Here is a 15,200-nt window from a genome sequence, read left to right on the forward strand (position 1 = left end):
TCGCCACAAAGCTAACATTTTCAGGTTACATTTTCGGCCTGATTGAATTTAGCAGTGACACAGCTCACCATTGTGTTGAGTTTTCGGGAATTCGGCTATATTTGAAGCAAATTAAACGCGAAAGAGTTCATTTTAATAAACCTAGCCTGCTGCTGTTCGATAAAGTGAAATGAAACGAATCAGCCTCTCAGCGACGTGGTTGCGTAGGATGCTTGCGTCGCACTGAATTAGCTCACGTGGTTAAAGCAGGTCCCAAGATCGGCGATGAATGCAAGAATCTCAGAGCCTGCGAATTGTCAAATTGCCCATGTAGTGAATATCCGGTAAAAGTTTGTCTGGTTTTGTGTAGGATCTCCTGTCTTTTAAACTCAGCGACACGATTCAAGAGCCATGAGAGTTCGACAGAAATTCCCTGCACTGTTTACCTATCAGACTAATATTAGTAAAAGTTGACTGAAAACTTACTAATTGAACTAAGACGCAGAGTTATGGTACCCTTGAATGGGACAATTGCTGAGGTAGAGACGGAGAGAAATGCCGTAGATACTGAGTGATTTAACCACGGACAGTTTCATAACCGCCATACACGTTACGGAGTATTGGACTTTTTCTGCAAAGTTCTCGTGGGCATTCCAACTTATTTCACATTGGAGGGAAGAAAGCAACGAATTCGCCTGAAAACCAAGATATATCACGAGCCATCAAATTAGCAGAAAAGAGTTTACAAAAAAAAAATTGCCCAAAAACAAAAAGCAATGGGGAATAACAGTTATCGGCAAAAGAATGCACCTGGATCAAACTGGACAGAACGAGAAACCAAAGCCACAAGATGGATTAAAATCTTTATCTTCTTTATCTTTCAAAGACATGTACAGATTAACATTACCCAGTTTTCAGATACTCGCATTACGCTCCACCTCCAGCGGCCCCATTTGCCATAACCCAAGATGCGAACGCACCCGGATTCCTTGTTTGCATGTATACACTCCCAGGGCCGGTGAATTTACAAACCAATCCCTCACCCGAAGTCATCCCAGAGATAATGCCACCAGAAGCCACACGCTCCATGACATATTTGCAGCTCCAGGCAACCAGGTGGCCGTTGTCGATGTTATATTTTTCACCATCGGCTAGCTGTAGGGTTTGGGGAAGAGGAGGAGTTAGTACAGTTTCTTGTATTGTTTCTTTCTTTTTATGATCTGAATACTTTGATCATTGGGGAGTGGTAAAAAACATACGTCCTTCTTGATTATAGCACCAAAGCTTTGAAGGAATAAAAGACCGTTCCCAGAGATTTTGTACACAAACAACCCTTCACCGGAGAAGAAGGCCTTGCTCAAACCCTGGTTCTTGTAGTCTTTGATAACACCTTGGGTAGAGGACAAGTACGCATCCTTGCCAACAGACCATGTCTCATGACCGCTAAGGCGCAAGACAGAGATGTCACCAAGCATTGTGGGGGCGAGGAGAAGTTCTCCAGGGCCCGTGTAGGTCGAAGTTGACATCTCGCCGCCAGCAATGAGCTTCTTCATCGAAAACTTCACGGATCCTTTCAGAGTCATAGTGGGCGACATGGCAATCATGGCACCTGTAGGATGTGCCTCTTGTTAGGTTAATTTTGAGCAATTGAGCGGGAATAAGGCTCAGCGGTTATGAGAAAGAAGAGGTTATGTTCCGTAAATGTACTTTACAATACCATACCTGGCTTAGCTGTCAATGGACACCCCATCGCCAATTGAATAGTCAAGACAGTGTTCGTGTCTCGGTGGCTGATCCGGTAGCTGCCACCGTTGAATGTACCAACATCATCTGCGGAAGTCGACTGTACACCAACGAATTGCCCCTGTGGTGGTGCTCCACCAGGCGTAAGTGCGTGTTGCATTTTTTCAGGGATGGGTGACGGTTGTTGATGGGGGGTTTGGGGATGTCCACCAGCGGGAGGGGGAGAGGTTTGGCCACCAGCTGGGGGAGGAGGAAAAGACGGGCTAGTTTGACCTCCTGGCGCAGGATAGCTATAGTTTTGGGGGGGTGGTGGATAACCTCCTTGATTCGGAGGGGGTGGATATGCCGCTGAAAATGTTAGTCCAATACGTCCGTAAATGAGAAGCAACACCTAGAGATAAACATTTAAATGGGGAAAAAGTGGCCTAGTTGTCCATCTATCCAAGACGTAATAAACTATGAAGAGGCCGACAAGTTAAATTCACATATGTACTGTACCTTGTTGCTGGTTGGGAGCTGGAACAATTAACAATCGATTTTGTTAGCTTCCTGTTTACATCAATTGCAGTCAGGATAGACAAAGAGATAGCCATACGGGGATAGTATCCTCCCTGCGGAGGTTGTTGTCCTTGGGTTTGAAACGACATTCTTGGGCCTGATTGTCCGGGATTTAAATGAAGCGGGGTAAGGAACGTGGTTGCAAAGATGTAAGAAACAAGATAAAAATAAAGTGGTTTCGATATGTAAAAATAAAAATAAAATAAATAAAATTAAAAATTAAAAAATTAGCAGCGGTTGGTTATAAGTAGTTGTGAATATAATCCTTCCGGCAAAATGCAAATGAATATATTCTTTTCTTTGAATCCCGTACTTTGAAAGGGAGGCGAGGGGCTTAAATATATTGAGGAAACAGCAGATCGACGACGATCAATGTTTTCTAGTCCAAAAGTCCGTTTTAGGCCCCAGCGGCTAGGCGATGACTTAGTTGGGTCGTCCAGTGGCTTTTATATTTATGGACAGGGAGAAGAAATTCCATCAGAGGTTGCTCAAGGCACCCCAGCGAAGAACCAAGTGGAAGTTACCCAGCACAGCACGATAGCGACTTCGAAAGTTTTGTCGTCAAAAAGCAGCCGCTAGCTCATTGTCTTCCATCAAGGCGGATTTGGGATGATATGAAGAAGCATATCAAACGAGGCCTAGAACACGAGGTCTTTACTTGGCAGAACTGTGATTGGTAAGAGGAAAATGGCGTTCACTTTCCAGTCGCATCCACCAGTTTGAAGACTTTAAAAATAACCCAGGGCATGAGCGCTAAGAGCATGATAAATCCAAATGCGTGTTACGGTGGTGAACCGTGCAAGCTGCTGCAGGGTCATAACAGACCGTTCAATGCCTACTGTGGCCTGTCAAACTTCAACAGGAGAAGGATGTTGGAAGAATGTGAACAGTTATCGATAACTTGAGAATCGGAGGTGACAAACTTTCATGTAGATAGAAGCAATCGAGAAAACCGCCGTCAATATTTGGCAGGTGGGATTTCATTGGCTTGTCGGGATCAAGAGGGACTCGTAGCAGCTGAGTCGTTGGCATGAGTTATTCCACAGGCGCCAACATAACCCCATATTCGTGTTCCGCATCGTTGGCTTTGGTCGATTTCCTTTCGGTCCCCCCCTACTTTGAGAATGGATCTATTTTAGTATCGATGTAGGTAGAAGTGCTTGTCAGAATCAGAGGCGAAGAATCCAAGATACATGGACAAGATGTACCTCTAGTTATTGGTCGGTGATCAATTTTAGGTTTCAGCAGATCTCCCTTCCTTTATGATCTGCTCACAGGTTGTTTGATTAACTACTACTGTAACTATGTTTTCGAGCCGCACGCGACAAACCTGACCGTACGCAGGATTTTAGAAATCGACACAACGTAAACCTCCATTGTAGCAGTCAACCACCTTGATTCCTGAGGTCTTCATAAGGTCTTCTAACTAGAAAGAGCCGGATCGAGAAATCGGAAGTGCATCTTGAACGATGATTACTGCTGAAACCATGAGGTCGATTCAATTGTCACCTCGATGTCAAAATGGCTGTTTGCGGTTGCTGTGCTGTAACCAGCGCTACCCAGGTATGACTGGGAGCTTCACAGTTGAAGTCGATGATGATGAGAGGATATTCAAGGTTACCGAATCAGAAAGTCTGTCCCCACCAAGAGGTGATTCTGGTCTGGTTTGACTTGTTTGTAGCATTTATGGAAAAGGTGTGGAAACTATTGGACTTTCAAGGCGGTTTGGAACACCAAAAAATGTGAAAAAAATATAAAAACCCCAAAGGATTAACACATTATATCTCACGAGCATGTATTTATTGGTTGTGGGAAATATTAAGTATCCATTACCTCAGGTGTTTCATCATTAAACTCCAACAAAAAAAATTAAATAAATAAAAATAAAACGCGAGCTCTACATGAGTAGTATCAAATCATAAATCCATCAGACAAAGTTTCATATTCCCACCGGATCAAGACAAATAAAATCGGGCATGTTCTTTGTGTGGTGGTGTGATTTGTCAAGTACAACAGATTTGATCCCATTTTCCAACAAACTGGTGACTATGACCCCCTTGAATATGAAAATGCCATCGTCTTGCTGTGGTCACATATCATCTGTCGAAGGAAATGGTAACAGAGGTGGTGAACAAATAAACAGAAAAGAAAAGAAAAGATAAAACACGGAAAGCAGTAGGAAAGCAGTAAATTGAAGCAAGAAAATTTAAGGAAAACGGCAAAGAATGGCAGCCTCATAGTATAAAACAAGGGAAACATAGAATAGACATTGAAGAAGTAAGGGAGAGTGTTAGGGGAGAGAAGGGGACAGCAACCAAGAAGATGTCAGTCAAAACAAATGAGAGTTGTGTCCAAAATAATAGTCTGCGCGTAGGATGTTGCTGCTTTCTATGAATCTTCGTTTTTCTTCGAGAATTTTGATGTAACATCAACATTCTGGCGTATCCATGCTAGAGAGTTAATCGAATAAATCAGGGTTGGAGAAACGCACAAAAGTGTCCGGTATAATCCAGGTGGGAGCGCCATTATCCCAGGTGGAACTGATAAATCTGCCAACAGAGAGGAGTTGCAGGAACGGTAACTTGTCGGGTTTTGAAATCGCAGCCTTGGCAGTGACATGCAACAAGTTCCTCATCGATAATTTGACAGAGTGCAGGCGCACCAGCATCCCTCATTAATCAATTTGGATCTGACGAGAAGAAACAAGCCCAGACAGTGACCAGATTTTCCGTCACCACGTTTTTGCACCTTGATTGTATGTGGGGAAAAAATAATAATTTGAAGTCATAAAAGGAACCTCCAACGCCAATTTTTCATGCTGAAGTCCCAAATCTTTATCCGAACCAGCAAAGCCCAAAAACAAAAGGGAAAGAATCCTGAGAGTTACGAGGATGGGTTAGGCTAGAAAATGCCGTTGACAATCTTGGAGCCGACCGTTGCACCAGCACCAAAGATCGCTAAAATATGATAGTTAGTAAATCTTAAATCGTGTGATAATACTCTTGTCAAAGATGACGATAGCATTAATAAACATACCGGCGTTTCCCATTTTCTTTCCAAATTTCTTCCCATTTTCCTCGAACTTGCTGGGTCTTCCACTACTATGTCCACCAAATGATCCGGACGAGCCTAAATGGGCGACTTCAAGGGGAGCATTGCCATAGCCACTGACTGGCTGTGGCGAATGGATAATTGATTTCTCCTCAATGACACTGACATACGTTCGAGGGAAGATCCCTTCCAGCTGTGTCCGCTCGTTTCGGCCGCGCCACCCTAAAATAGTCATTAGTTATTAAGTCTACACGCAAACGCAGCAACATATCGGAATTCAGGTGACATACAGTCATTGTTCATGTGCTCTAGAACTTGGATCCTATCCTGAGGCTGCAAGGCCAAATCCCCAGCATCTGTAGGTGCGTAGGCGTAGAGGGCAGATGCGATGGCCAAGACAGGAGGCCCCGAAGCGTAGGCAGGTGGGGCAACAGGGTCGTGGTAATGTTGGGCTTCTGGGCTCTTCTCATTCAACCGCAGGCTCGACAATTGATTTGTTGGTGGTGGAGAATCCCCCGTGGATTCGTGTAGTGAAGCTTGGAGCTGTGCATCACTAGGTAGTTGAGAGAGGAGGGAGGTGAGTTGACTCTGGGTAATGAGGGATGTATCTGCGAGGAATTCCAACTCCTGGAGGGTAAAAGATATCAGTTAGAATACATTTTTTATTTAAAATTCACTGTGAAGTCGTTTAGGATGCAGGGAAACAGAAAAACTGACGGAGCGGATGGTTCTCAATGACCGTTTGGCTTCGTAGATGGATGTTTTGGGCGCCATTGTTGACTAAGTCACAGGAAATGACCAGATAACGAACGTTCTTTTGCCCAGGAGATTCAGGGAGGGCCCAGAATCAGAGGAAACAGGTCTTGAGTAGATACTCAGATGAAGAAAGGATAAGAGGCAATGATGAGATATGGGATGGGGGTGTTGAAGACGATGAAAGGTTAGTATGGAGATGGGAAGATGGATAGTTGAAGTTCAGATCAGGTGTTAGCTGAAGGACTTTCGGTTTTTGTGAGATGGGTTTATGGTAATCTCTTGTACCGGATGAGTGGCTAGCCAAACTGTATATGTGATCATGTGGTCACTGAGGCAATGATGAATTTGTCACTACTAACACACTGCAAACTAGAAGTTAGTTTATTTTATTTTGAATTTTTTTTAGAACATGTTGCATATAATTATTTATTATATTTCAATAATGTTATCTATAAGTTTTAATAAATAGTAAAAAATCATAAATATAATTTAATATAAAAAATTTTTAAAACAGTTTTTTAAAAAATATAAAATAAATTTCTTTAATATTAAATTAATAAATTAAAAAAAAATTATTAATTATATTATTATATTTAATTTAAAAATAATATATTAATTAATTAATTTATTAGTATAAATTTATTATATTTTAATAATATTTTTTTATAATATTAATATTAATATAAGTTTTAAAATAATTATTTAATTTTATTTTATATATTAATAATAATAATGATAATAATAATTAAAAATATTTAATTATATTTTATACTAATTAATAATTTAATAAAATAATACTTATTAATATCTTTATTTAAAATTAAAGTAAATTTATATTAATTAAATATTTATATAAAATAATTATATAATTAATATTTAATAATTATTAAAAATATATTTATAATAATATAACTATAACTATTTATCTTATAGATAAGAGATGTTAATATATAATTAATTTTAATATTTATAATAACTATATAATTTTCAGCTCAGAAATAATAGTAATTATATAAAATAAATATACTACTAGTTTTAATTAATAATATTAAAAATATTAATAAAATATTATCTGATATAAATTAAATAATATATTTAATTTTGAAAATATTCTTTGAAATTTAAATTATAACTTTTAGTTTTTTATATTAAATATTATTTAATAATTATTTTAATAATTTAATTATCAAAAAATATATAATAAATATATTAAACTATTGATTTATTATTTATTTAATAATGTTATTTCAATATTTAATTAATTAATTCTTGAGATATATTGTATTTTAAATTAATATTATAATAAAAAATTAAAAAATTATATATGTTAAAAATTATTTAAATAATATTATAAAATAATATTAAATTATTAAATTAAATTAATAATTAATAATATTATAAAAATAAATAAAATTTAATTATTTAAAATTTAATACTTATTTATTATATTATATTTTAAAAGTTTTATAAAAAAAAATAATATATTATATTATTTTAATTATTAATTTTTATAAATTTTAATAAAAATAAAAAAATTATAATATATAATTTATTATTTAATACTATAGAAATAATATATTGTTTATATTTACAAATATATTTAGCAATATAGCTGCTTTTATTAAGTTTAAAAATACTTTTTAAAAATATATTCTTAGAATATCATTTTGAGTAATTATATTTTACTGTGTTACTTGTATATTTAAATTATAATTTTATAATGTAATAGTTATTATATGCTAGATGATACTCATATTCATAAAATAAAATAGTGTAGTAATATATTATTTTCAATAAACTAATTGATATTATAATCAAAATTAAACTAAGTGAAATAAATTTTTTTATAATACTTATTCATATAATATTAAATAATATATTTTTTTATTATATTAAGATTAATTTATAAAAATACTAGAGTTTTTTTAAAAAATATTTATAACTTTTATTAAAACTTTTTATAATTTATTAAAAATTTATATATTTTTTATTTTTTTTAAAATTTAAATTTATATTAGTATTATAATTAATTAAATTTTATATATAATATAAATAATATTATTTATAAATAATTAAATAAAAAGTTTATTAATTTTTAAATATAATATTAAAATTAAAATAAAATATTTAATTAATTTATAATATTTATAATAATAAAAAAATTAATATAATAAATCAATAAATAATTAAAAATATATTAATATATATTATAATTAAATTTAAAATTAAGATAAAAGTTTTATTTTATCTATTTAATTATATAGATAGTAAAAATATTAAATTAAAAATTAAAATATAAAAAAATAAGTAATTAAATATAAAAAAATAATTAAAAATTTAAAAAAAATAAAAAAAAATTATTTTAATTTATATTATTAGCAGTAATATTAAAATATTATTTTATAATTTAAAAATATATTTATTTTCAAGTAATTATATTAGAAATAAGAAAAAAGTATATAAAATTTATTAAATTTATTAATAAATTAATTATTTTTATTATTTTTATTAAATTTTTATTTATAAACTAAAATTTATTTAATAGTTTAATAATAGTAATAAAGTTTAAAAAATATAAATAAAAAAATAATTTTTAACTTAATAATTATAAGATTTATTATATATATAAAATTTTTATGATAGTATTTTTTTTTAAAAAAAAAAAATTATTAAAATATATGATAAAAAAAATATTATATAAAAAGTTAAAAGTGTGAAGTTGAATTTATTTTAAATTTATAAAATTATAATAATTAAAATAATTATAATAAAAAAAAACTAAAATGTATATAATAAAAATAAATAAAAAATTTAAAATTTAATAACTAAATAATATATAAAATTTTTTTAAAAATATAAAATAAATTCAACTACTAAATTAAAAAAATTATAAATTGACATACTAAAATATTAACAAAAAATTAAGATATTTTTAAAGAATTAGTTTTAAAATATTTAATTAATTTTTAATTTTAAATTTATAGATAATATGTTTAAATTTAGCAATATAAACTACTAGCAATTTATTTGAAATCTGGCAGTAAGAACTTTGAATGAGATCGAGAGTTATTCAGAGCAATTTGTAAAAATTAACATTCAATCTAAAGCTGTTGATTAAAATGCGGCTCATTGAATGGTGTGGCTCATTGAGTGGTGAATCACGTTAACTAGATGGTGGAGAAGTGGATGGGAAGGCGGTGGATTTCATCAGCCGCAGACTATTGCTGCCAAAACGCTTACCACCTTGACAAGGACATCCCCAGCTCCGTATTTTTATCTGCAAAGCAATCAGACTCGCTGCAACCAACATTCACCAAGGTTCAACAGTTATCTGATTGTCTAAGTGGATGAAATTAGCCAAGTATAGCTCAAAGTTCTATGCCACTACCGACGCTCACTAAAGCCTATCCAGTTCAATATTCCTCCCTGGCTACCCCTTGCCAACGTACTCCGCAATACACCGTCTCCTAGTTCTCGAAGCCTTCTAATTCCCAATCTGGAAATCACAATTTAATGGCAGCCCTAAAGTTGAGGATCGAAGGAAGCACTTTTCGGGACCTGCAGAATAGAGAGGTCACACTGAGAGGAATCAACGTTGACGCTGGCTCTAAATACCCGAAAAAGCCCGACATACCCTCGTATGTGCAGGAAAATTTTTACGATGGGGATAATGTTTCCTTCGTTGGCCGTCCTTTCGAGCTGAAAGATGCACACATTCACTTTACGAGATTAAAGAGATGGGGCTACAATAGCATCAGATATATCTTTACCTGGGAGGCACTTGAACATAGCAGACCGGGCAAATATGATGAGGATTTCATCAAGTTCACAATTGAAATATTACGTATTGCAAAGAAATATGGGTTTTATGTCTATATGGACCCTCATCAGGATGTGGTACGTCCGTTGAATTCTCCGCAGTCGACTATATCATAGGCTTATAGATAAGGAAAGTAGTGGTCCCGATTTTCTGGCGGCTCAGGTGCGCCCATGTGGACAATATATGCGGCGGGCTTTAATCCTCGAAATTTCAATGTTACCCAGGCTGCTCTTGTGCAAAACACATACCTCCCAGACCCTGCTTCCTTCCCGAAAATGGTCTGGAGTACGAATTATACTCGTCTGGTCTGTCAAACAATATTCACCCTTTTCTGGGCTGGAAAGGACTTTGCACCAAAGGCGATTATCAACGGCCAAAATATTCAAGATTTCCTTCAGAGTCATTACATCAATGCCTGCAAACATTTGGCAACTCGAATCCATGAGGCTGGTGATCTCGAAGATGAAGTTGTCATTGGTTGGGAAAATATGAATGAAGTAAATAGAGGGCTAATAGGAGTTCAGGACATCTCCGTTATCCCTCCAGAACAACAACTCCAACTTGGCACTTCCCCAACTGCATTTCAAGGGATGCTGACTGGTTCGGGACGTGCATGCGAAGTGAGCACTTGGGGCTTTGGTAGCTTTGGGCCTTATCAGATTGGAAGGGAACTTGTCGATCCAAAGGGTGAAAAAGCTTGGTTACCGGCTGATTATAACGATACCTTCTACGGCTGGAAAAGGGATCCCCAATGGAAATTAGGTGAATGCCTCTGGGCCCAGCACGGAGTCTGGGACCCCTCCACAGACACGATCCTGAAAAAGGATTACTTTGCCAAAGACCCGGAGACTGGTAAATCCCTCGACTACGAAGGCTTTACGAACAAATATTTTATGAATCACTACCGAAATTTCAAGAATGCGATTCGCAGTGTACATACCAGTTCTATTATATTTTGCCAGCCTGCCGTTTTGGAGCTTCCACCTTCTATTAAGGGAACTGAAGATGATGATCCGAACATGGTCCATGCTGCCCATCAGTACGATGGGCTTACCCTCATGACGAAGCATTGGTGAGTGGACACTCGTGTTCTTAGAACAACGTGTTGTTAACAGATGTTCCTAGGAATCGAGTTTATAATGTGGATGTCGTTGGGGTTATAAGAGGGAAGTATCTAAGTCCTATATTCGCCATTAAACTTGGAGAAACTGCGATAAGAAATTGTCTTCGGGACCAGCTACGATTTTTGCGTAATGAGAGCTTCAATTATATGGGACTTCATCCAATGGTCTTCACCGAACTTGGCATCCCGTACGACATGGATGATAAAAATGCGTATATAACTGGCGATTTTAGCAGTCAAGCCAGCGCCATGGATGCCAATCACTTTGCTATAGAAGGAAGCGGGTCAAATGGCTTTTCCCTATGGTGCTATGCATCAGAGGTACGGAGATAACCCATTAAAATAAGGGGGAAACAATGAATGGCTAACTCAAATGGCTATTGCAGAATTGTCATCAATGGGGGGATCGATGGAACGGTGAAGACCTTTCCATATTTTCAGCAGACGACCTGGAATTCCCTCCAAATCCTAGCGTACTTGGAGAGGTACCGCAGAATCGATCATCAACTTCTTCGGATCGCAACTCCCCTACATTCTCCACTAGTCAAAGCACCACGACTGATCAAGTCTCTCCTGAAAATCTGAAAAAGGCTATTCCTAGCCAAACCATAACCCAAACGATACAATCAACCTTAGAACTGACAGGCAAACCTGGCTACCGTGCAGCTGAAGCGTTTGTCCGGCCAAGTCCCCTCCTCACCCATGGAAACGTGAAGGAATATGGCTTCGATTTGCGAAACTGCGTCTTTACACTCTCGTTATCAGCCGAAACTTCCACACCAGAAGATGCGCCTTCAATAATCTACCTCCCCGAGTGGCACTACCCAAGAATGCACATTGAGGTGGTGGCCAGTGGTGGAAAATGGGTTTTTGAAGTTCAAGAGGTCGGGTCAGGGACCATGCAAATATTGAAATGGTGGCATGCAGAGGGTGACCAAAACATCAAAATTTCGGGACCAAAGCGCAAAGCAGGGATTGTCCCCGACACCAGTGAAGACGAAGGATACCTTGAGCAGTGCCAGCGTGGTTCATGCAGCGTGATGTAGGTCTGGGATTCTTGACCTTTCCATCTCTCTAGTGTTTTTTTTATTACTATCACTATTACTATTATTTATTCTGGTTTCGGTTCATTATACTGCCTCTTGGATAAGCGAGTTTCGGTGTTTGTTAACTTTCACTCTTTATTTCTGTGTCTTTCGTTTCCCCAGTATTCTTTATCTTCACTTGCGTACAAATTTTCACTCAGAGGCAACCTTGATATATACGAATTTCCTTCAATAAAGAGGAGCGTAAGAATACTCCTATTGATTCCGGTCTTCGACTCTTGTCCTGTGTATAATCTCTTTCATTAGTCTTTAAGTCCCAGGATATCCATTGGAAACCATGCAACTCTTTTATCTCATCTACAACAACCTTTATTCTACTTTTTACTTCCAGCCGATCATCGATAGAAGTATGAAGGTGCCGATTTCCCGTCAGTTAACTTCAGATACTACAATCCAGTTTCGGGCACCATTGGTATTCTTCCACTTGAATTATTAACTTACAAAAATATCGATGTCCAGTTGACTTCTGGCTAACATTTGCATTCACAGTTGACAAAGATATATACGGCTGGGCTTTTCAGAAACATTGCCTAAGAATCCCATGACATTGCCCTCTGCTAACATGTCACCACGAGATAGAGCGTAAAAGCATATACCGTGGGCTCGCTGTCAACTGGAAAATATTGTTCGCAGCAAAGCTGTCAGCTCCGTTTGCTGGAACAGGTATCTGATTAGCCTACGGGGTTAAAGCAGCTAACTTCAACCCTCGATTCATTGGCACGATAGAAAGATTTTCTCCATAAAGAGACCGCATATATATATCAAGCTTTTCTGTTTCAGCGTTGCTGTCCTCGGGAGAGCGTGCGAAGGTTGGGAACAGCGTGGAACAGCCCGCTAAATGGTAGTATGGTAGTCTATAATTGGAAAACCCTGTATGCGCAAGTTGCCGATTTAGGAGGATAAATATCTAGATAATTGCTATGTCGATGGACAGCGAATTCCGGAGTAAAGTGTCAGCAATAATGCTGCGATAAGTCAATGGTGGGAGGTTACTAGTAACTAATCGGGTTCAGGTTCATCAGAGGATATAGAAATAGGGAATACAAATGACAGTAGATTATCAACAATATTTCGTAAACGAAAAATATGAAATAAAAAGAGACAGCGAAAATGTAGGGCAAGCAAAAATGAAGAAAAATTTGTAGAATTATGAATATGTCTAAGGGCTTTGTGCCATAATTGAAAAGAAAGAAAAGAAGAAGAAGAAAGAAAAAAGGGAAGGGTCGGGTATATTGTGCTTCTGTCAGGTTTATCACCTCAACATCCAAATAAGATGGATATCCACGTCCATATGAATTCGCCATAAGACTATAGCTCATACTGATACGTCCACTAATGTTGCTGATAATGTTGCTGATAATTTTGCTGATAATTTTGCTGATAGTTTTGCTGATAGTTTTGCTGATAATTTTGCTGATAATTTTGCTGATAGTTTTGCTGATAATTTTGCTGATGATTTTGCTGATGATTTTGCTGATAACTTTGTTGATAATTTTGTTGATAATGTGGCTGATATTGCATCTGATATCGAAGTTGGGGCAGATCGTTGAACCAGGGATGGCGGAGAGCGTCAGCGGCACTTATCCGCATTTCGGGCCGTAATTGCAGCATGCGATTAAGTAGATCAAGACCCACATGATCAGCCAGTGGAAGTATGAGGCTCAATTCCTGAGTGGCATATACAGGGAAATTCGGCTTGTACTCGGGGAACTGTGAGATCCCAGGCCAAGAACGCTCTGAAGGCGTGCCCATAATTCGGAAGATTTTCTGCAGTTGATCCTCATTCGTGGATCCGGCAAACAATGGACGTCCCATGTACATCTCAGCCATGATACATCCTGCAGACCATATATCAATGCTGGTATTATACATGTGACTTCCAAGAAGTACATCTGGAGCACGATACCACAGAGTGACAACCTCATGCGAAAATGCATTGACCGGAATTCCAAAAGCTCGTGCTAAACCAAAGTCCGCAAGCTTCAGTTGACCCCCAACATTTATTAACAAGTTTTGGGGTTTGAGGTCCCGATGAAGGACACTATTGTGGTGGCAAAATGCAACACCTCGCAGTAGTTGGTGCATAAAATCCTTAATGGTGGCATAGTCGAGATGGTTACCCCGCATCTCCATATACTTTTTCAGGTCCCTATCCATGAATTCGAAAACGAGCATCAACTTGTTCTCAATATGGATGATGTCATAAAGAGAGAGGATATTCTCATGTTTGAGCTCTTTCATCAGAGAGATCTCGCGGATTGCAGTAGATGGAGTGCCTTCCTCTGTGTCTAAATGGATCTCTTTCAAAGCCACCAGCTCACCGGTCTGACGATTTCTCCCTTTGAAAACCTAGACATAAAATGTTAGACAACCTCCTTCTGAGGAGTAATTTATAACGAACATTGGAGTTAGAGTAAGCGAGCGTAAGATATTTCCATTGAAAACATACAGTTGCATAAGTGCCTTCACCGAGCTATATAGTCATTTCATCAGCCTAAATGCCATAGTAACCTCCCTCAGCTCTCGGAATTTTTGCACAAACCTTCTCCAACCGTTGGAATGCATTCCGTTGCGTGGGTCTGCCGTTCATGGTTGGCAAAGTCCGTACAGAGAGGGCAACTGTCAGGGGCAAATATGTATACGATGATGAACATAGGCGACGGTGGAACTTCCAAGGAAAGAATGACAAATGGCAACCTTCAGACACTCTACAGAAACATTGCCAGTCAACTTGCATCTAGGCTACAAAGTAGAATTGAACATGTTAGAAGAAATGGAAGGGGTTTGTGCTTAGTTGTCCCCCGCTTCAGCCGCTTACTAAATATGGTTAGGTAGTTAACTAGTTAGTTAACTATCTATCTACAACACATCAATTGATTTAAAAGGTGAAACCACTACGACAGCACACATACATTTCCAGACTTCCTTATGATATCATTTGCCTCTGTCACACTGGTGATCTTGCAACAGCGAGATTCAATGTGCAGTGCCAGCAAGAATGTGAATCCAATTCATTAACTCTTGCCATGCATGATCCGCTCTACTTAAAAGGACACATTTGGGC

General features: G+C 37.1%; 5 protein-coding genes across 5 annotated transcripts; 2 read left to right on the plus strand and 3 right to left on the minus strand.

Moving 5' to 3' along the window:
* Window positions 1-906: 906 nt before the first annotated feature.
* PADG_04215 (uncharacterized protein) lies at window positions 907-2,369 on the minus strand (the record flags this gene model as incomplete). The annotated part of the gene is made up of 5 exons (XM_010761066.1): window positions 907-1,134; window positions 1,239-1,588; window positions 1,702-2,070; window positions 2,221-2,238; window positions 2,318-2,369. 5 exons carry the CDS (start codon window positions 2,367-2,369, stop codon window positions 907-909), a joined length of 1,017 nt encoding a protein of 338 aa, XP_010759368.1.
* Window positions 2,370-3,749: 1,380 nt separating this feature from the next.
* PADG_04217 (uncharacterized protein) lies at window positions 3,750-3,950 on the plus strand (the record flags this gene model as incomplete). Its single annotated transcript, XM_010761067.1, has 1 exon — window positions 3,750-3,950. The coding sequence occupies one exon, from the start codon at window positions 3,750-3,752 to the stop codon at window positions 3,948-3,950; it is 201 nt and encodes a 66-aa protein (XP_010759369.1).
* A 1,231-nt stretch (window positions 3,951-5,181) lies between these two features.
* On the minus strand, window positions 5,182-6,105 carry PADG_04218 (uncharacterized protein; the record flags this gene model as incomplete). Its single annotated transcript, XM_010761464.1, has 4 exons — window positions 5,182-5,237; window positions 5,317-5,553; window positions 5,622-5,958; window positions 6,049-6,105. The coding sequence occupies 4 exons, from the start codon at window positions 6,103-6,105 to the stop codon at window positions 5,182-5,184; spliced, it is 687 nt and encodes a 228-aa protein (XP_010759766.1).
* Window positions 6,106-9,600: 3,495 nt separating this feature from the next.
* Window positions 9,601-12,076, plus strand: PADG_04219 (hydrolase; the record flags this gene model as incomplete). The annotated part of the gene is made up of 4 exons (XM_010761068.1): window positions 9,601-9,984; window positions 10,045-10,979; window positions 11,033-11,351; window positions 11,417-12,076. The coding sequence occupies 4 exons, from the start codon at window positions 9,601-9,603 to the stop codon at window positions 12,074-12,076; spliced, it is 2,298 nt and encodes a 765-aa protein (XP_010759370.1).
* Window positions 12,077-13,468: 1,392 nt separating this feature from the next.
* Window positions 13,469-14,726, minus strand: PADG_04220 (CMGC/CDK/CDK5 protein kinase; the record flags this gene model as incomplete). Its single annotated transcript, XM_010761069.1, has 3 exons — window positions 13,469-14,485; window positions 14,586-14,609; window positions 14,679-14,726. The coding sequence occupies 3 exons, from the start codon at window positions 14,724-14,726 to the stop codon at window positions 13,469-13,471; spliced, it is 1,089 nt and encodes a 362-aa protein (XP_010759371.1).
* Window positions 14,727-15,200: the final 474 nt, after the last annotated feature.

This window comes from Paracoccidioides brasiliensis (assembly GCF_000150735.1).
Source record: "Paracoccidioides brasiliensis Pb18 unplaced genomic scaffold supercont2.4, whole genome shotgun sequence".
Taxonomy (NCBI): domain Eukaryota; kingdom Fungi; phylum Ascomycota; class Eurotiomycetes; order Onygenales; family Ajellomycetaceae; genus Paracoccidioides; species Paracoccidioides brasiliensis.